This window comes from Salvelinus alpinus, chromosome 19, assembly GCF_045679555.1.
Source record: "Salvelinus alpinus chromosome 19, SLU_Salpinus.1, whole genome shotgun sequence".
Lineage (NCBI taxonomy): Eukaryota > Metazoa > Chordata > Actinopteri > Salmoniformes > Salmonidae > Salvelinus > Salvelinus alpinus.
In genome coordinates, this window is record NC_092104.1 from 50,215,446 (window position 1) to 50,232,422 (window position 16,977).

General features: G+C 47.4%; 1 protein-coding gene across 1 annotated transcript in view; it reads left to right on the forward strand.

Annotated features, from left to right (window-relative positions):
- adgrv1 (adhesion G protein-coupled receptor V1) overlaps nucleotides 1–16,977 on the forward strand; it is a 180,652-nt gene that overhangs the window by 42,077 nt on the left and 121,598 nt on the right. The window contains exons 8-25 of the mRNA XM_071353942.1: nucleotides 53–323; nucleotides 1,800–2,129; nucleotides 3,053–3,229; nucleotides 3,650–3,873; nucleotides 5,169–5,295; nucleotides 5,497–5,682; nucleotides 5,920–6,100; nucleotides 6,321–6,484; nucleotides 6,645–6,768; nucleotides 6,953–7,213; nucleotides 8,279–8,405; nucleotides 8,781–8,998; nucleotides 10,264–10,998; nucleotides 13,043–13,416; nucleotides 14,357–14,533; nucleotides 15,171–15,351; nucleotides 15,946–16,139; nucleotides 16,670–16,799. Coding sequence (XP_071210043.1) covers nucleotides 53–323; nucleotides 1,800–2,129; nucleotides 3,053–3,229; nucleotides 3,650–3,873; nucleotides 5,169–5,295; nucleotides 5,497–5,682; nucleotides 5,920–6,100; nucleotides 6,321–6,484; nucleotides 6,645–6,768; nucleotides 6,953–7,213; nucleotides 8,279–8,405; nucleotides 8,781–8,998; nucleotides 10,264–10,998; nucleotides 13,043–13,416; nucleotides 14,357–14,533; nucleotides 15,171–15,351; nucleotides 15,946–16,139; nucleotides 16,670–16,799 — 4,181 coding nt within the window. The remainder of the gene's footprint in view (nucleotides 1–52; nucleotides 324–1,799; nucleotides 2,130–3,052; nucleotides 3,230–3,649; nucleotides 3,874–5,168; nucleotides 5,296–5,496; nucleotides 5,683–5,919; nucleotides 6,101–6,320; nucleotides 6,485–6,644; nucleotides 6,769–6,952; nucleotides 7,214–8,278; nucleotides 8,406–8,780; nucleotides 8,999–10,263; nucleotides 10,999–13,042; nucleotides 13,417–14,356; nucleotides 14,534–15,170; nucleotides 15,352–15,945; nucleotides 16,140–16,669; nucleotides 16,800–16,977) is intronic.

Genomic DNA, 16,977 nt, shown 5'->3' on the forward strand with positions numbered 1-16,977 from the left:
CTGCTTCTGTGTCTCTGCTATTCTCACAACCCCGCCCTGTCTTGTCCAAAAGATTTGACGGTATCTCCATCGTGAGGAACGGCGGTAACTACGGTGACGTCTCTGTCAACTGGACCATCAGTCGGAACTCCAGCGACCGCTCGCCCGTGTCAGATGACCTGAGCCCCGAGGCGGGCACACTGTGGTTGACGGCGGGTCAGATGAGCGCGGTCTTGCCCTTGAACATCACAGCAGATGAGCTTCCAGAGGAAGCAGAGGCCTTTGTCCTCCGACTGCTGCCGGACACTGTGCAGGGAGGGGCCGAAGTGGACGAGCCTATGGAGGTCAGTCTGGCCTGGCTAGGATATAATTGGTTAGGATTCTGCTGCTGTTGATTGATTGGATTGGTTGATTGGTCCATCTATATTTTAAGTTTCAGTTCTAATACTAGAGGCTGACGATTTGTTTTGCATACAGAGATAAGGTTTTCTAGTATTTAAACCAGATATTATGTTCAGTTCTGTCATGTTGTTGATGCTGTTGGTTTTGAGGAGCTCTGTGTTGGTTGTTGTTTATTTACAATTACAAATTCAAGCTGGGGAAGACAGAAGGACAGACAGTCAGAAAGCTGCTTGTCAACCCTGGGAGCTTAGTGCCATGTCGAACATAGGGCAGCGCCTGACAGAGAGGGCGGGAGGGAGGGAGCAGGTCTACTACCCACGCCCTCCTGAGGAAGTTTGCGGGGGAGGGCTGCACTTGTGGGAGACACATCTGGAGAGCAGTCCCCTCCTCTCTAGAGGATGTGGTCGTGTGTGTGTGTGTGTGTGTGTGTGTGTGTGTGTGTGTGTGTGTGTGTGGGTGGATGGCTGGAGACTAGGCACACACACTGGTCCTGTACAGTAGACCCTATTAATACTGTCACTTCACACTGGGTGTTCCCTTAATGTGGTTGAATGAATCTAAACAAAGACAACTGTGGGGGTATGCCTGTGTCCTCACAAGGATAGTAAATCAAGGAAGATTCGAACAAGTGGGGACTTTTCACCCGTCGTCACAAGGAAAAAGGCTATTTTGGGCTTAGGGTTAAGGCTGAGGGTCAGGTTTAGGATTAGGGTTTGTGGTTAGGGTTAGGGGTTAGGGAAAATAGGATTTAATTTGGTCCCCACAATGATAGTAAAACAAACGTGTGTGTGTGTGTGTGTGTGTGTGTGTGTGTGTGTGTGTGTGTGTGTGTGTGTGTGTGTGTGTGTGTGTGTGTGTGTGTGTGTGTGTGTGTGTGTGTGTGTGTGTGTGTGTGTGTGTATGAGTGGGTGTGGCAGTGTAAAGTCTTTATTATTGCCATCTTTGTCACAGCTTCCCATCTTGGCTATGTGTGAAAGGAGTGGGTAGATCCAACCCTTGTTTATGTTTAATGTATTAGAACACGCACACACACACGCACACACACACACAGGGGTTGGACTCTCAGCGTGTGGTATCTGCTGCCGTGTGTGTATAAGCAGTTGACTAAGCACTGCTTATAAGCTTTAGAACGCAACGCTTGTAGTTAATCAATGCATCCGTCAAGAGAATACAAATGATTTAACACATACTCCAAATGCACTTAAAACACTTAAAACCTGTCAGACAGCCGTGAGTCCTGGTCAAACATCTACAGTAAGCCCTAGTAAAAAAAGCTCATGAAAGCTATTCTTGCCCATTTAATTAAAGAGGATGCATCTCTAAAATTAGCCCAGGGTTCTTTCTTTACGACACAGAGTCTGATGATTTCTCCTCCTTTCCCCACTCTCCTTCCTCTCCCTCCCTCCTTCCTTCGACAGATGATGTTCTACCTCCAGGACAGTGATGACGTGTACGGCCTGTTCCGCTTCCATCCGGAGGAGAACCAGAACATCCAAAGTCAGCCCGATGGACGCTTCCTGTCCCTTAGCTTTCTGCGGGAGGGGGGCACCCTGGGGGAGGTATCCCTAGCCCTCACTGCCCTCTACATCCCCGCGGGGCCCGTGGACCCCGGGCTGGCCCGGGACGGGGTGCTGAACGGCAGCCGCTCTACTACCGTGCTGTTCTCTCAGGGCCAGGATCTGACCAGACTCACCCTGCCCGTCCGCAATGACGCCTTCCTGCAGAACGGAGCCCACTTCATCATCCAGGTGGGGCCAGAGGTCTCGGACGGCAACACTTTTGGGTCAAATACTGACCCAGTCATAGAAGCACTGTCACAGGGAGTGGGGCCACACAATTCATACAAGGTTTCAAATACAGTAGATAAGACGATCCGTTTATTTAAATGAGTGTGAAGACCTTAAATGAACGTAGCTCACCTGTGCTACTGTATGCAAATGGTTTTAGAAAGCGGTCAGCGGCTCCAGCTTTGGAAAATGTTGGTTGGTTCTTAGTTTTGTCAAGCTTGTCCAGATACATGGTCCCTCATTTGCATGTGTGAGTGACTTGGACCTGAGAACTGTGCTCTGGCCTGTTGCCATGGGATCTGTCCAAGCATCCAAACAAACAGCCCTCATCAGGCAGCGCTTGAAAACAAACACAAAATGGAAGTACCTCCTTCACATTCAATGGGTCCCAAACTGCTCCCTCACACACACACACACACACACACACACGCGCACACATGCAAAAGCACACACACACACAAAGCCCAAAGAAGAAGCAGAATGACAGTGCTGAGAGGTCTTTGGAGAAAGTCATTCATAGTGTAGTGAGAGTGTGAGGCTAAGAGAGCGGTTTATTTGGAATCATGGAGGGGTAAAGAGGTACAGTACTGCACAATAGAACACGAATGCCTGAGAGAAAACTGCAACATTGCATTAACGCTTAACATTCTGTTCGTTCCCTGATGAACTAATAACTCCACAATACCTGAATGAAACCCACACCTGTACTTATACAGTATACTGCCCATGTGAGAGTCATGTATTTATTTTCTTTTTTTTAAGACATTTTTCCATTTGGCTAACACAACAAAAATGTGGCCCTACTGGTATGAAAGATGAGTCATGTATTGGAAGATGGCTATAGGGGGATTTGTGCTTAGTCATCATTGCTGTCTCTCTTTCAGCTGGATAGTGTGGACCTGGTCAGTATCAGCCCTCCCATCCCGTCTGTGAGTCCTCGCTTCGGAGGGGCGCTCAACCTCACCCTCACAGTCACCCCCGACATCGCCAACGGGGAGATCGGCTTCACCAGTAACACCACGGTGGTGGTGTATGAGCCTGAGGTCACCAACACTAGCACGGTACAACGCTAATCCTCTGTCTGCGTCTGTGGCACACATGTTAGCATGGCACGCTATTACGCTAACCATCTCTCTTTATCAATGACACACACGTTAGCATAGTACGCTAACCCTCTGTATGCTCAATGGCACACCTGTGTAGTGTACCGTGACTCTGGAATGATCTGGCTCGAGATACTGTATGTGTGGGGATGTTACTTTGATGTTACAATGATGACTTGAAATGTTTTTCAAGTCGTAATTACTGCAGTTGAATGATCACTACAGTATGTTTGAACAGCAATTTGCAGGTCTTGTTTCATGTAACGTAGCTTCAGTGCTTATAATGGATAGGCTTCTAATCCTACGAGTCAGTTTGTTCCTAATGTCTCGTATGATTGCAGATGGTTGAGGGATAGGATATTCTTCCTCCTCCCACAGGTGACCCTCAGCCTGCGGCGTGACGGGACAGACGGCAAGGCCGTGGTGTTCTGGAGCCTTCGACCAATCGGAGACAACCAGGCTGACATCACCACTGACGACCTGGAAACCCTGAGCGGCTCAGTGGTGTTCCTGACGGGACAGAGTGACGCCGTCATCAACGTCACCGTCATGGCTGATGATATCCCTGAGGTCAACGAGACCCTATCCCTCACTCTGGACAGGTACTGGACAGCAACTCTGGGGAGCTTTTGGTTGGCCAACAGATTCTCATTCTGTTAGTCAGTAGCAATGTAAATAAGTGCCTGTGTCTGATTATGCTCTGTTGAGGTACCACACGCCATTGCCATATGTCCTGTGATTTGAATCAGTAGCGTACTGTCCACTTGTTCATTTACTTAACAACAATGCCTGGCTGTGCTTAAAATGATTAAAGCAATGAAATAGTATTTTTTTAAATAATTGCTAATACGAGCAGTGAGACTAGGGTGTCACAAGGAAAGCCTATCCCTTAGCCCTGTTCCTACCCCTACTCCAATTCCTGCCTGTCATCTGTTACCGATGACCTGTGACGGGAACATTGGCTCTCCCTCCCTCCCTCCCCCCTCCTGCAGGGTGGAGACTCCGCGCTTTGTAGTGTACTTCGGGTAAGTGGCGAGTGGAGTGAGCCTGGACTCTTTGTGTGCTTTAAATCACGACTTTGTCTAGGGGGGAAAGGGACCACTTTAGGATTTATTGGGCCTTTGGTTTGATGGGAAAGGGGTGTTGTTGGGGTGGTTTTGTGGGGGTGTGCGTTGGGAAGAGAGGAGCGTGGGTGTGGGGAGTAAGGAGGGATCTTCTTTGTGTTGCACCTAATTTGAACCATTCTTTATGCCCTCCTGTAAAGACATCAGTGTTTGTATGCATGATGCGAGTTGGCCTCAAGTGTTTGTTTGGTATGCTTTGCTCTGTCCAGCCCCTGCTTTTCATTTACCATTTATGTGGCCACACTCGCACACATGTACACACGCACACACGCACGCACGCACGCACACACACACACACACACACACACACACACACACACACACACACACACACACACACACACACACACACACACACACACACACACACACACACACACACACACACACACACACACACACACACACACACACACACACACACACACCCTGCTCATCAGGGGCCAGGCTGACAGAACACACAGGCCCCCCCCTGCTGTGAGAGAGAGAGACTCAGGGGGCCACTGAGTGACACGGTTAATCAGAGCAGCTCAAACAACAGGCCTCTGGTCAATACTGAACACGAGACAATACAAGGAATTTACTCATTCACTGTTTTAAAATGAAGGGTAAGTTGATGAAAATACTTGAAGCTTTGAAGTGTATCTCCTTGTTGTTTTACAAGCAATACATGCTGGCTGTTTTAAAATTCCCCCACAACCCACATTCCCACTGAGATGAAGGCCTGTGAGTTCCTTTTTGGTCTAGCCGCTGAGTTCCCCTCTGTGTTGCAGGGTTAACGTTGAGAACCAGATCCTGAAGCCTGGCTTCACCAGTCGAGAGATTGTCATTGTGGAGAACGACGACCCAGGTGGAGTCTTTGAGTTCTCCCCCTTCTCCAGAGGACCCTGGTATATCAACGTACGTCTGGCACACAGACAGGCCTCATGACTGTTGATGCTCATCTGTTTCATCTACTGTGATGCAACTTGAATAGCATCTTGACCAACCAGGTCATTTTCGCAAACTACCAAGTGTTCTCAATTGATTACCTACATCAATAACAGCAACACCTCTGACCCCTAGTTTGTCCTGGTTTGCCCTGTGACCTTTTCTTTATAGGAAGGTGAGGCGGTGGAGCTGCGTGTCATCAGGGCCCAGGGGCAGTTGCTCAAACAGCTGGTGCGGTATGTCCTCATGCCCTCGGGCAACGCCGAGTTCTACGGCGCCACGGGCATCCTGGAGTTTAAGCCCGGGGAGAGGGAGGTGCTGGTGGCACTGGTGGCAAGGCCTGACGGGGTCCCTGAGGTACAGCTACACTACTGCCTGTCCCCCCTTTATGGCATCATGTATGTATGGCTTGGACACTCCCTCCTGACTGTGAGGGTGTCGCTGGTCCTACTGTTTCCAGTTTTAAATGCCTTTGAAGTTCAAAATCAGTTTGCTGGTTTTGATCGTTTACATGTGTTGGCCCGTAGAACACAGTGCACAGATTACAGTGTGACAGTTCTGTTAAAGTGCCCGTGTGTATGTGTCTGTGTGTAGCTGGATGAGATGTTCTCGATGGTACTCAGCAGCTACAGCACTCCACCCAGTCGCCTTGGCAACCACCGAGAGGTCAACATCACGGTGCGGAAGAATGACGACCCCTTCGGGGTCATAGAGTTCGGCCGGTCTGGAGTGGCAGAGGCCATCAACGAGAGCAAAGGCTCCGAGTCTCACTCAGGTACAATGGAGCAGTGGAGGAACAGTGTCTAAAAACTAGACAGTACTTTAAGACGATATAGTATAAAGAAAGTAAAATAACAGGAAAACATTTGTGATCATATTTTAAGTCATTTTAATTCTTTAGAAGATGAGATTCAGTAGAGAGATTATACAGAAACGAATAGGATTGAGTGTATTATATTGTAACTATTGTGTTCTGTTGTGGGTCACCTTGGCAGTGTCCTATCCTGTGGTGAGGAACAGGGGTCGCTTTGGGGAGGTGTCTGTGTCCTGGGTCCTAGAGCCCCACATGTCTGCTGACGTCAGTCCCGTACAGGGATACGTTGTGTTTGCTGAGGGGGAGTATGTGAAAAACCTCACCCTCTTCTCTGTACCTGATGAGGTAAAGCCATCTCTCAAACGCTACAGTATTTGACCAGGGCTCCTTTACATCATGTGTATATATATCTATGTCAAGAAAATGTCATGGTTTGTATGGTATCTGCTATCTTTTCTACACAGTACTTAATCTTTGCCTGACAATATCTTGTTTCCAACATAAGCTCCCAGAGGACATGGAGAATTTCACCATCACACTACTAAACGTGACAGGGGGAGCAAGACTTGGGAATGTACTCAACGCAAGCTTGCAGATCAACAAAAACGATGACCCGATTTACTTTGCAGGTAAAGATATCTTTGATTTGCTCCCTAGTGCTTTATGTAAAGCATTGGGAGTTTTTTCAAGCGCCGCTGTGTGTTAGCAGACATCGAGTGGCTGTATCAAGTGACCTCGTGTTTATGTCACGTGGCGTGGTGGTTATGTCAGTCGACGTAGGACGACGTAATACTCTGTCTCTCTGTCCTCCAGAGCCTGTGGTTGTCAGGCTTCAGGAGGGGGGTGTGGCCAACTTCACTGTTTTGAGGGCTGGTCCGGCTGACTTTGTTGCCACGGTGATGTATCGCGTGGACTACGGCGGGACGTCACTGGGTGACTTGGCCCCGCTGAGTAACGACACCGTGCTCGTGTTCGGTGTGGGAGAATGGTCGAAGAACATCTCTGTAGCTGTGGAGGAGGACGACACACCTGAGACTGACGAACCCTTCTACGTCATCCTCTACAACACTACAGGTGTGTAAGGCTGCCACGTTTTCTACGCATTCAAACGAACGAGATACTTCTCCTGACCTCGTGACCTGAACAGGAAAAACTCTGCGCTCTAGTTTTAAACAACGGCTAGGTTCCAGAATGGTTCCTGGTTAGGTCACATGGTCAGGAAAAACTCCTGGCCTTACTCACATTGTGTAGTATGGAAGGTTGTCCAATCGAAGTCCTGCTCTCAGTACAATAGCACAAAGAGATATTGGTCAAGTCATTTTAGAGACAGCTGTCGTACGAAACAACCAGCCTCGTTACGTTGACTGTTTTCCTCGTTTACTAGCTGTATCTCCAGTCTCTTTGACAGCTGTTTCTGTACATTGGTGAGCAACTGAGTTGATTAGCATTGACACTGGTGACCCTGAAAAGCCCTCCTAATCCCGGTATTGTGTGACACAAACAGGGATGAAAGCGGGTGGGCCTGTGGGGGAACTTAATTACCGAACTCAGACTCACTCTGCAGGCTGCAGCACAAAGCCCGCCAGCCCAGTCCACTACTCCACTCCGCTGCCTGGCCTGGCTGTATGTGCATGGATTACTTGGAGTGAAAATAAGGGTTAACCCACTCTGCTCCTCTCCAAGCCTTAGTTAACGAGAGAGGGCTCTTATACTGTTTTTCGTGGCGGACATCTGCATATAGAACCCTGACCCGCTCCGCTGGGTTGCCGTGGTTACTGTGTGCTATGGTAATGAGAACCGTCTCCTTTTTGTTATGATATTTAGCATGACAATACTATGTGGGTGTTATAAAGCAACCTCGTCTGTCTCTCTCTCTCTCTCTGTTTCTCCTGTAAAAGCACAAGCACATGCTGTGTTTTATTTAAACCAAGCAAGATGTTAAGTTCAAACGAGAACATTTTACTGACTTGAAGGACATTTCATGTTTCTCTCTTGTTCAGTCATTTGTTATTTAATAACAACCGAGGGACATAGAGTTTTAACCGGCATCGTAAATATCTTCAGTGACCACATGCTTAGGAAGCATGTAAAACTGCTGGACTTGAAACGCAGCATGTGTGTGTGTGTTTGTGGCGACAGGTGACGCTGTTGTGTATGGTGCGGACACAGCGACAGTGGTGATCGAGGCCAATGATGAGGCCAACGGAATATTCTCCCTGGAATCCACAGAGAGGTCTGTAGAAGAGGGCAAGACCAACAACTTCTAGTAAGGACCAACTCTAGCCTTAATACACCATACACCTTTCCTGTATGCTTACCCAGCCTCTGGAATAGATTAGCAGCTCTTAATAAACTTATTGAGTTGAATATCCTACCATCTGTTGTTATAATTTCATCCAGTGTGGGACAATTCAGGACCTCGGGGGCCGTAATGTCTGTTAGCACTCTTCTCCCTGGCACTTCGTTGGTCCACTAATGTCATTGGTTGCTAAGGAAGTGCTCACATTTGATTTTCAGCTCTTAATCACTTCCTGTTATGAAGGAAAACACAGGAACCAGCATATATTCACGCCTCTAAGGACCTGAGTTGTATGCTTGCGGGTTCTTCCTCAGTCCCACATACAGTCCTTTTGTGTCCTAGTGTTATCAGGGCCAGAGGCCACTTTGGCAACGTGACGGTGTTCTGGCGTCTTTATGCCAATGACACAGCCCTGGAGCCTGGTCAGGAGTTCACCAACACCTCGAGCTCCATCACCTTCACCACGGGAGAGGAGACCAAGCCCATCGTCCTGGAGGCCATCTCAGACAAACTCCCCGAGTTCAACGAGTTCTACGTCCTCAGGCTCGTCAGCATCTCAGGTAAGGGGAAGTGTGAGTGTGAGGCAGATATGCGCCAGGTGAGGGATGTGGGACTGAACTAGTAGTACTCCTGTAGGAAGTAACAGGCTCACTCACACACAACGCGCACACACAAGCTCACACACACATACACATGCTGACGCCGTACTCACACATACACTCACACGCACGCATACGCCCATACTCACAAACACACGCACATACACACACACACACAAACGCACACAGCCAAACGCTGCAGTCCCATGTATATAGAGAGAGTAGACACTGGACCGTCTTTCACACTGTGTATTCATATACTGTATTCTTCATATAACTCATTCTAATATATCTACTACTGTACATTTCATTTTTGTTATATTGTCTATAAACACTGAGTTTACAAAACATTCAGGACACATCCATGACATAGAGTGACCAGGTGAATTCAGGCGAAAGCTATGATCTCTTATTGATGTCACTTGTTAAATCCACTTTAATCAGTGTAGATGAAGGGGAGGAGACGGGTTAAAGAAGGATTTTTATGTCTTGAGACAATCGAGACATGGATTGTGTATGTGTGCCATTCAGAAGTTGAATGGGCGAGACAAAAAATGTAATTGCCTTTGAACGGTTATGGTAGTCGGTGCCAGCTGCAATGCTGCAGTTTGCTGTGTATTTATCAAGAATTGTCCACCATCCAAATTACATCCAGCCAAGTTGACACAACTGTGGGAAGCCTTGGAGTCAACATGGGCCAGAATCCCCATGGAACAGGGGGGATGCAACTCAATATTAGGAAAGTGTCCTTAATGTTTTATACACTCAGTGTACACCGCCTGAGTGTTAGAATAAGGCTATGAAGTAACAAAATGTGGAAAAAGTCAAGGGGTCTGAATACTTTCCGAAGGCCCTCTATCTTACTGGTTTGTATACGCATAGATTGCATTTGGATTACTGATACAATAGTTGTTAACTGGATTCGTCCGGACATGAATGATTTCTTGTTTTTAAGTTTTTGATTATTATGTGTGTACTTGTTTGACATTTTTAGCTAGTAACATAAGCATTTCACTGCACCCGCTATAACATCTGCTAAACTTGGATCTAATTTGATTTGATTTAGTATGTTCTTGACTAGAACATCAACATATGAGCCTTAAAGCTACCTATGTTCTCTCAGTTGAAGTGGGGTGTTATGGGTCATTCCTAAAGTACTCTGTGGCACGTTACAAATGTTGATGATACCAAGCATTAACCATTTTCTGTCCGGTGATATTCCATAGGTGGTTACCCCGGAGAGGGCGGCCGATTGGCTAATACATCCCTCAACACCTCTGTCCTGATCCCCTTTAACGATGACCCTTTTGGAGTGTTCGCCATCGCCGTCGACAACCTGGACCAGGAAGTGGCTGAGGACATCCTGTCAGAAGAGGACATGTCTGATGTCACTTCCTTCACCATCCTGCGGCAGCAGGGCACCTTCGGGGAAGTGCGGGTTGCCTGGGAGATTGTATCTGTCCGTTTCCCTCTCGGCCTCCCTCCCATGCAGGACCTCCTCCTCAGCGCCTCCTTCCCAAAGGAGGTGGAGCTCAGGCCCCACTCCAGGAGGCACCATTCAGGCACCGACGCCTGGTTCTTCTCGGGCCTTCAGGGGGCCTACGGCACTATCAGCCCAGAGGAAGGGCCTGGCAGTCTTGCTAACTTCACCTTCTCAGCCTGGCTGGTTCCCAGGCCGGACACCAACGGCTTCATCGTGTCCAAGGGCAACAGGAACGGGACGCTGTACTATGGGGTGAAGGTCCAGACCAACGAGTCCCATGTGAGTGTGATGCTGTACTACACAGCCTTGGGAGCCAACAGCACGCTGGTGGCACGGGCCACGGCAGAGAGGTTTGTGGAGGACAACGTATGGCTCCATGTGCTGATCACGGTGGACGATGGGATTATTGAGTTCTTCCTGAATGGCAACCTTATGCCCAGAGGGATTAAGAGTCTCAAAGGAGAGGCCATCACTGACGGTGAGTCCCAATCACTTCATTATCTCTTGAAGCTGGAATCCTTAGTTGCTACTGTACATCTATTTTGGGACTTAGAAATGAATGATACAAACCCATTCATTCTGGAAGAATGTATCTTACAAATGCCTCGTGAGTTTATTTCAACTGTCGTACCCCGATCAGAACCCAAAATACAAGCTCGTTTTACTGCCAGTGTTTGTAAACAATGTAAATGTAAACAATCACTGTATAGCCTCGAAACATGGTTAAAACTATCATTTTGATATCATGGAAGGTCAGTCCTTGCATCCATAGCTCTGTCTTAGAATTTAAGAGTGGTTATATTTCTCCAGGCCTATACCTCGGCTTTGTACCAAAACACAGACGGGGTGCCTGCTTTGTTATTGTTTCAATTAAAGTCCTCCTCCAGTCTCCTTATAACCTCATTTAACACCGTATTTACTTAACAAAATGCACATCTCAATAGGTGGTGCAGGTACAGTATGTCATGAAATGGCACAAGTGGGTGGGGGGGAGGGGCTTTCCACTTTTGTTCTCTGTTGCTCATCTATTATTCTAAAAGCATGGGGGGACGATGATGACATCACATTTGACCATCAGACCAACTCCTTGAGTGCCATACTCCTTGAAGTTTGCAGTTGTGTTTGCAGTTGTGTAAAAACATATATACAGTATATATATTGTACTGATTAAAAAAGCAATACAACTGGCCTTCTTTAGACTAGTTGAGTATCTGGAGCATCAGCATTTGTGGTTTCGCCTTCAAGACTTTTGAAAAGTAATTCCTCACGCAGCTGGTTGAGAGAATGCCAAGAGTGTGCTGTCATCAAGGCAAAGGGTGGCTACTTTGAAGAATCTCAAATATAAAATACATTTTGATTCATTTAACACTTTTTTTGGTTACTACATGATTCCATATGTGTTATTTCATAGTTTTGATATGTTCACTGTTATTCTACAATGTAGAAAATAGTACAATTTAGAAAAACTCTTGAATTAGTAGGTGTGTCCTAACTTTTGACTGGTACTGTGTATATATATATATTTTGCTCAAAACATACCCTTTACTGTGTGTGTACTGTATTTATATTTGGGATATCGTTTTCAACAGGAAACATTCAAAATCGCTGGAGGACGTCTTTAAGGATTCTAGCTTTAAAGGCAAAAATCATAATACTTATAATTGGGTTATTGTATAATTTACACTTTCCGACTACAGTGACCTCACTCTCAGCAGACAGAGGCTTCCCCAACAATCTGACGTCACCGGTGGTCTGTGAGTGACCACTGTGGGACCCTGCTCCTCTCCTCACTCTTGTGGCCCACATCTGGTCAGGGAGGATCTATTTAAAACCATGCATTCCACCCAACCCCTCTCCCTTTGTTCAGACGTACAGAGATTCTGCAATGCTTGAGCGAGCGCTTAGCCACCGCACTGGTGGACATTGTTACAGGCAGAAGAAAGCCGACGGCGGTTTTCTCCCCCCCCCCCTCAGTAACTGAAGACATAACGGGGCTATCTGTGTTGATAGATCGTCTCTGGTTAACTTCAATCAAAGGGATACAAATGCGAACGTCAGACACGTCCGACCTTGTCAACTCAACCGGTGTTTTATTGCTTTGTCTGATGGCTTTGTCAGGGGTCACCGTCGCAAGTTTTCTCAATTGGTCCAGTGTTCTGCTGTTCTGCTGGGTACTGGTCAAGCCCTCGGTAAGGTGGGTCATCATAGGGAAGGACCTCTGAACTAGTTAATGGTTTAATAATTGGCACTGCAGAGATAGGCCTATTGATGATGCACTGTACTCACTTTTTTCCACAGGGTTATAGGGTTAGAGATGAAGACAGATTTGGCTTTGGAATACATTGCTCTACACCTTTTAAGTCAGCATTGGTGCATGAAACCATTCTGGAATGGATATGCTGTTCACTACCTGCTTGTCAGCTTCTCTGTATACAAAAAGCCTCGCTTTTTTGACAGCAGCATGACCACCCACTACTTGATGTTTCTCTGAGTGTATTCTGCCTCCTGTGTTTGTGTTGCAGGTTCAGCTCCGGTGCGGATCGGCTCGGACCCCTACGGAGAGCAGCGCTACACGGGCCTCCTGCAGGACCTGCGTCTCTACCACAGCAGGCTGAACCGCTCGGAGATCCACGAGGTCCACGCGCAGCCCGCCAAGATGGACCTGAGGAACATCTCCGGCTACCTGCAGTACTGGCAGGGCGAGAGGCAGAAGGCCTTTGTGGTGGAGGTGCGGGACGACAAAGAGGAGGAAGGGGAGGAGCTGTTCTACCTGCAGCTGGTGGCGGCCCATGGGGGGGCGCGTCTCCCCCTCCCCCGCCCCACCGCCACCCTGCGGGTGATGAAGAGCGACAACGCCAACGGCTTCTTTGGCTTCACCGGCGCCTGCATACCAGACGTAAGACCCGCACACACTCACGAGCACGCGCGCGCACGCACGCACGCACATGCACGCACTCACACGAAAGCACTCGCGCACACACACACTGTATATGATTTACAGTATAAATGAGACGCTATTGACACGATTGAGATGAAATGTACAGACCATGTTTACCAACTCTGGCGGTCCCTGAGTTTGACAGACACATCAGCAACAGTGATGTGAAACACAGAGTAGAATGGAGACCACACAAGCACATTATCCACACATTCTGTAACTGGCTTTGATCCAGCATGTCTCCTGAGAGTATGGATATTTTGTTACCTAGAAAGACATGTAATCGAAGGCAGTCGTTAGTGAGTGCATATCCTTCTGCATATTTAACCAGTGTTTACGGCTGGGTGAAAGTGTGCGCTCTGCCCTTTAGGGAGATTGCACACAGGTGTCTAATGGCTCCTCTCAGGTAGAGCGACAGATGGCAGAGCAGCTAAGGGCATTCCTATGGAACTAGAGTCCCGGTAGCACAATAGGTGGTAGTCCAGGGGATGGCATTCCATCAGAACTAGGGTCCCTCTTAACGCTGCAAAGGGACAAAGGGACTCAGAGGCATGTGGGGCTATCGGGTGGACTCTGCAAATCACATCTTGACTGTGCAGGAATGAGAGGAGGGCTGTCCATAAAAGTATTTCTCAAACCCAAACGTTCATTTTTGGAATGAGTGGTTGTCAGTCTTGAATTGGTAATGAACTACCGTATCTTGTAGTGGAAAACATGAAAATGTCCAAAATGATTTTCTTTCCGTTTTTAATTCCAAGTTTGTGATGCCTTGTCCATGTTTTGTCATCAAATAAAAGTTTGTGTACAATTTTGACGAGTGTAATGTGACATTATGTTTTAAAATGTCTTAGTTCAGGTAGCATCATTAATAACCATCATCTCTTTTCTCTATGGCCAGACGACAGAGGAAGGCTCCACCATCTCCTGTGTTATTGAACGGACGCGTGGGGCTCTGGACCACGTCTATGTGAACTACACTGTCACTCAGCTGGACTCAGACAGCCAGGCTCAGGCCAACCAGGACTTTGCTAACGCCAGCGGCTCTGTGCTCTTTCTGCCTGGTCAGCGCTCTGAGGTGAGGGGGAACACCCAGAGTGTGCACACACACACACACACACACACACACACACACACACACACACACACACACACACACACACACACACACACACACACACACACACACACACACACACACACACACACACACACACACACACACACACACACACACACACACACACACACACACACACACACACACCCTGGGAAAACTACCCTGCACTCCTCAATCATTCATGAGCTAGGGAAACCCCACTGGTACACCTGTAGAGCAACCCTATACATATACGAGAACATACACACACACACATTGCATATAAATGCAACTGCAAGAAGTTCAGACTATAGGAACGTTACAAACCAGTCAATATAAATATTTTACCTATGCATCTACATTTCTGGCCATGTTGAATCCCAGATAACTATTTTCATCTATTCAGTGGTGGTGTTGTTGACTTCTAGCCCCACCTAGTGGCTAAAAGGAAACTGTTGTCAGAGTAACAGGTGCCTGCTAATGATTAGGCTTAGTCTAAAATCTGACTACAGAGATCAAAGCCTGAAAATACATTATGGATATCTACACTAGGACTGATTTTAGATTCAAATCTTCACTCTCATGTGTTATGACATCATCTCCCTGCGACTCCCAGGTCCTGAACCTGCTGGTGCTGGATGATGACACCCCTGAGTTTGCTGAGTCCTTCCAGGTCACGCTGGTGTCAGCCGAGTCAGGTGACGGGAAGCCAGGCTCTACCCCCACCAGTGGGGCCAGCATTGACCCTGACAACTCAGCTACCACTGTCACCATCACAGCCAGCGACCATCCCTACGGTACAGAGAGGCATACACACATCACTGTGCCACCCTACTAGAACGTCAAAAGGATACCCAGCTTCCCAGTTTCCACCCTTAGTTGCACTAATCAAGAACTGAAACAATCTGTACAGCCACATAGTTGAAGGGATAGTTTCGTGCTAGCTGTACTTTCCTGTCTTTGTGCTATTTAGAATTGGCTCGTGAAACTACCTCTAACTTCTTTCATACTGGACGCAGACACATAAAAATGGTTATCCACGAGTTCATCTGACACATTTTAAGAGAAACATAAATGAACTTCAGTCAGCCCTGCTTACAACCTACTTGAAAGGTTCAGCTTGGGGCATGACTTGAAAACAATGTAACAAACTGCTATTGGTGTGAATTAATAACTGACTGTTATACGGTACATGTGTCATCACAGACACAATGGAGCCAAAACAAATGACCACTCAAAGTTAAGGATGTTCCCATGTTGTGAATGTATGGTGAACATTTCGTGCATTGAGCCTCTCTCTCTCTCTCATCATCTCTGACAAGCGTATTGTTCTATGAGGCTGGATGAGCAGCTGTTGTGAGTACTGGTACCCCTCTCTCGCTCTCTCCCAGGTCTGATCCAGTTCCAGTCCAGCCTGCCAGCTGAGGGGATGATCCGCCCGGCAACAGAGCCTGCCCATGTCACGGTCAATGAGGAGGACGGAGAGGTCCGCCTGCTGGTGGCCAGGGCCCAAGGCCTGTTGGGAAAAGTCATGGTCGGCTACAGGACCTCACCGTTCACCGCAGTCAGCCCCGAGGACTATGAGGTCATTTCCAGCCTTCCTTATCCCGTAGACCAGGGTCTCAGGCAGACACAGAGATGGATGGTTACTGGAGATCTGTGTATTCTCACACAAATCGCCCTTAGAAACCAAGGCTTTATAAAGCGTGATTTACTTATGTATGTTTAATAAGGAATAGACCCATAATCATTTCCTAGTCAATCCTCATACTTGGCTATCTGTTGCGCTTTTATTTTGAAATGATAAAGACAATAATAAGACATACCCGTACATAAAAGCCCAAATGATAATGGATGACAATTCCAGTGTGTTTGAGTCCCTGGACTCGCTCCTTGGATAGCTGTTTGGCTGTGTCTGATGTTTGAGTCCCAATTCTGACCTTTTGCCCAATTATTGGCAAAAAAGCTGATCTGAAAAAAACCTATGAGTGGAAAAATATCAGAATTGGGCTGTCTGTGTAAACTCAGCTAATGATAGTGAGCTTATGCTAACTACCCAAGCGAACCTCTTGTTCCCTACCTGGTCTGTCTCTACCTGTTCCATGGACCAAACAGGACTCAGATGGCGTGCTAGACTTCCTGCCAGGAGAACGCTTCAAGTACATTAGTGTGATGGTCATAGACAACCCCGTGCCAGAGCTGGACAAAGTGTTCAGAGTGGAACTCTACAACCCTGATGGAGGAGGTAAGACACACAAATACCATTGGTTGATTGATTCATTGATTGATCGGCCAATTGGTGATGATCTTCTTTTTACCTCCTCTTCTCCTACTTCAGATAATTGTTAGAGTTCACGTTCCTATCCTGTAGTCATATCCTTCAGTATTTCCCATCCCTGAGATCCTGTTCTAACTGATCCTTG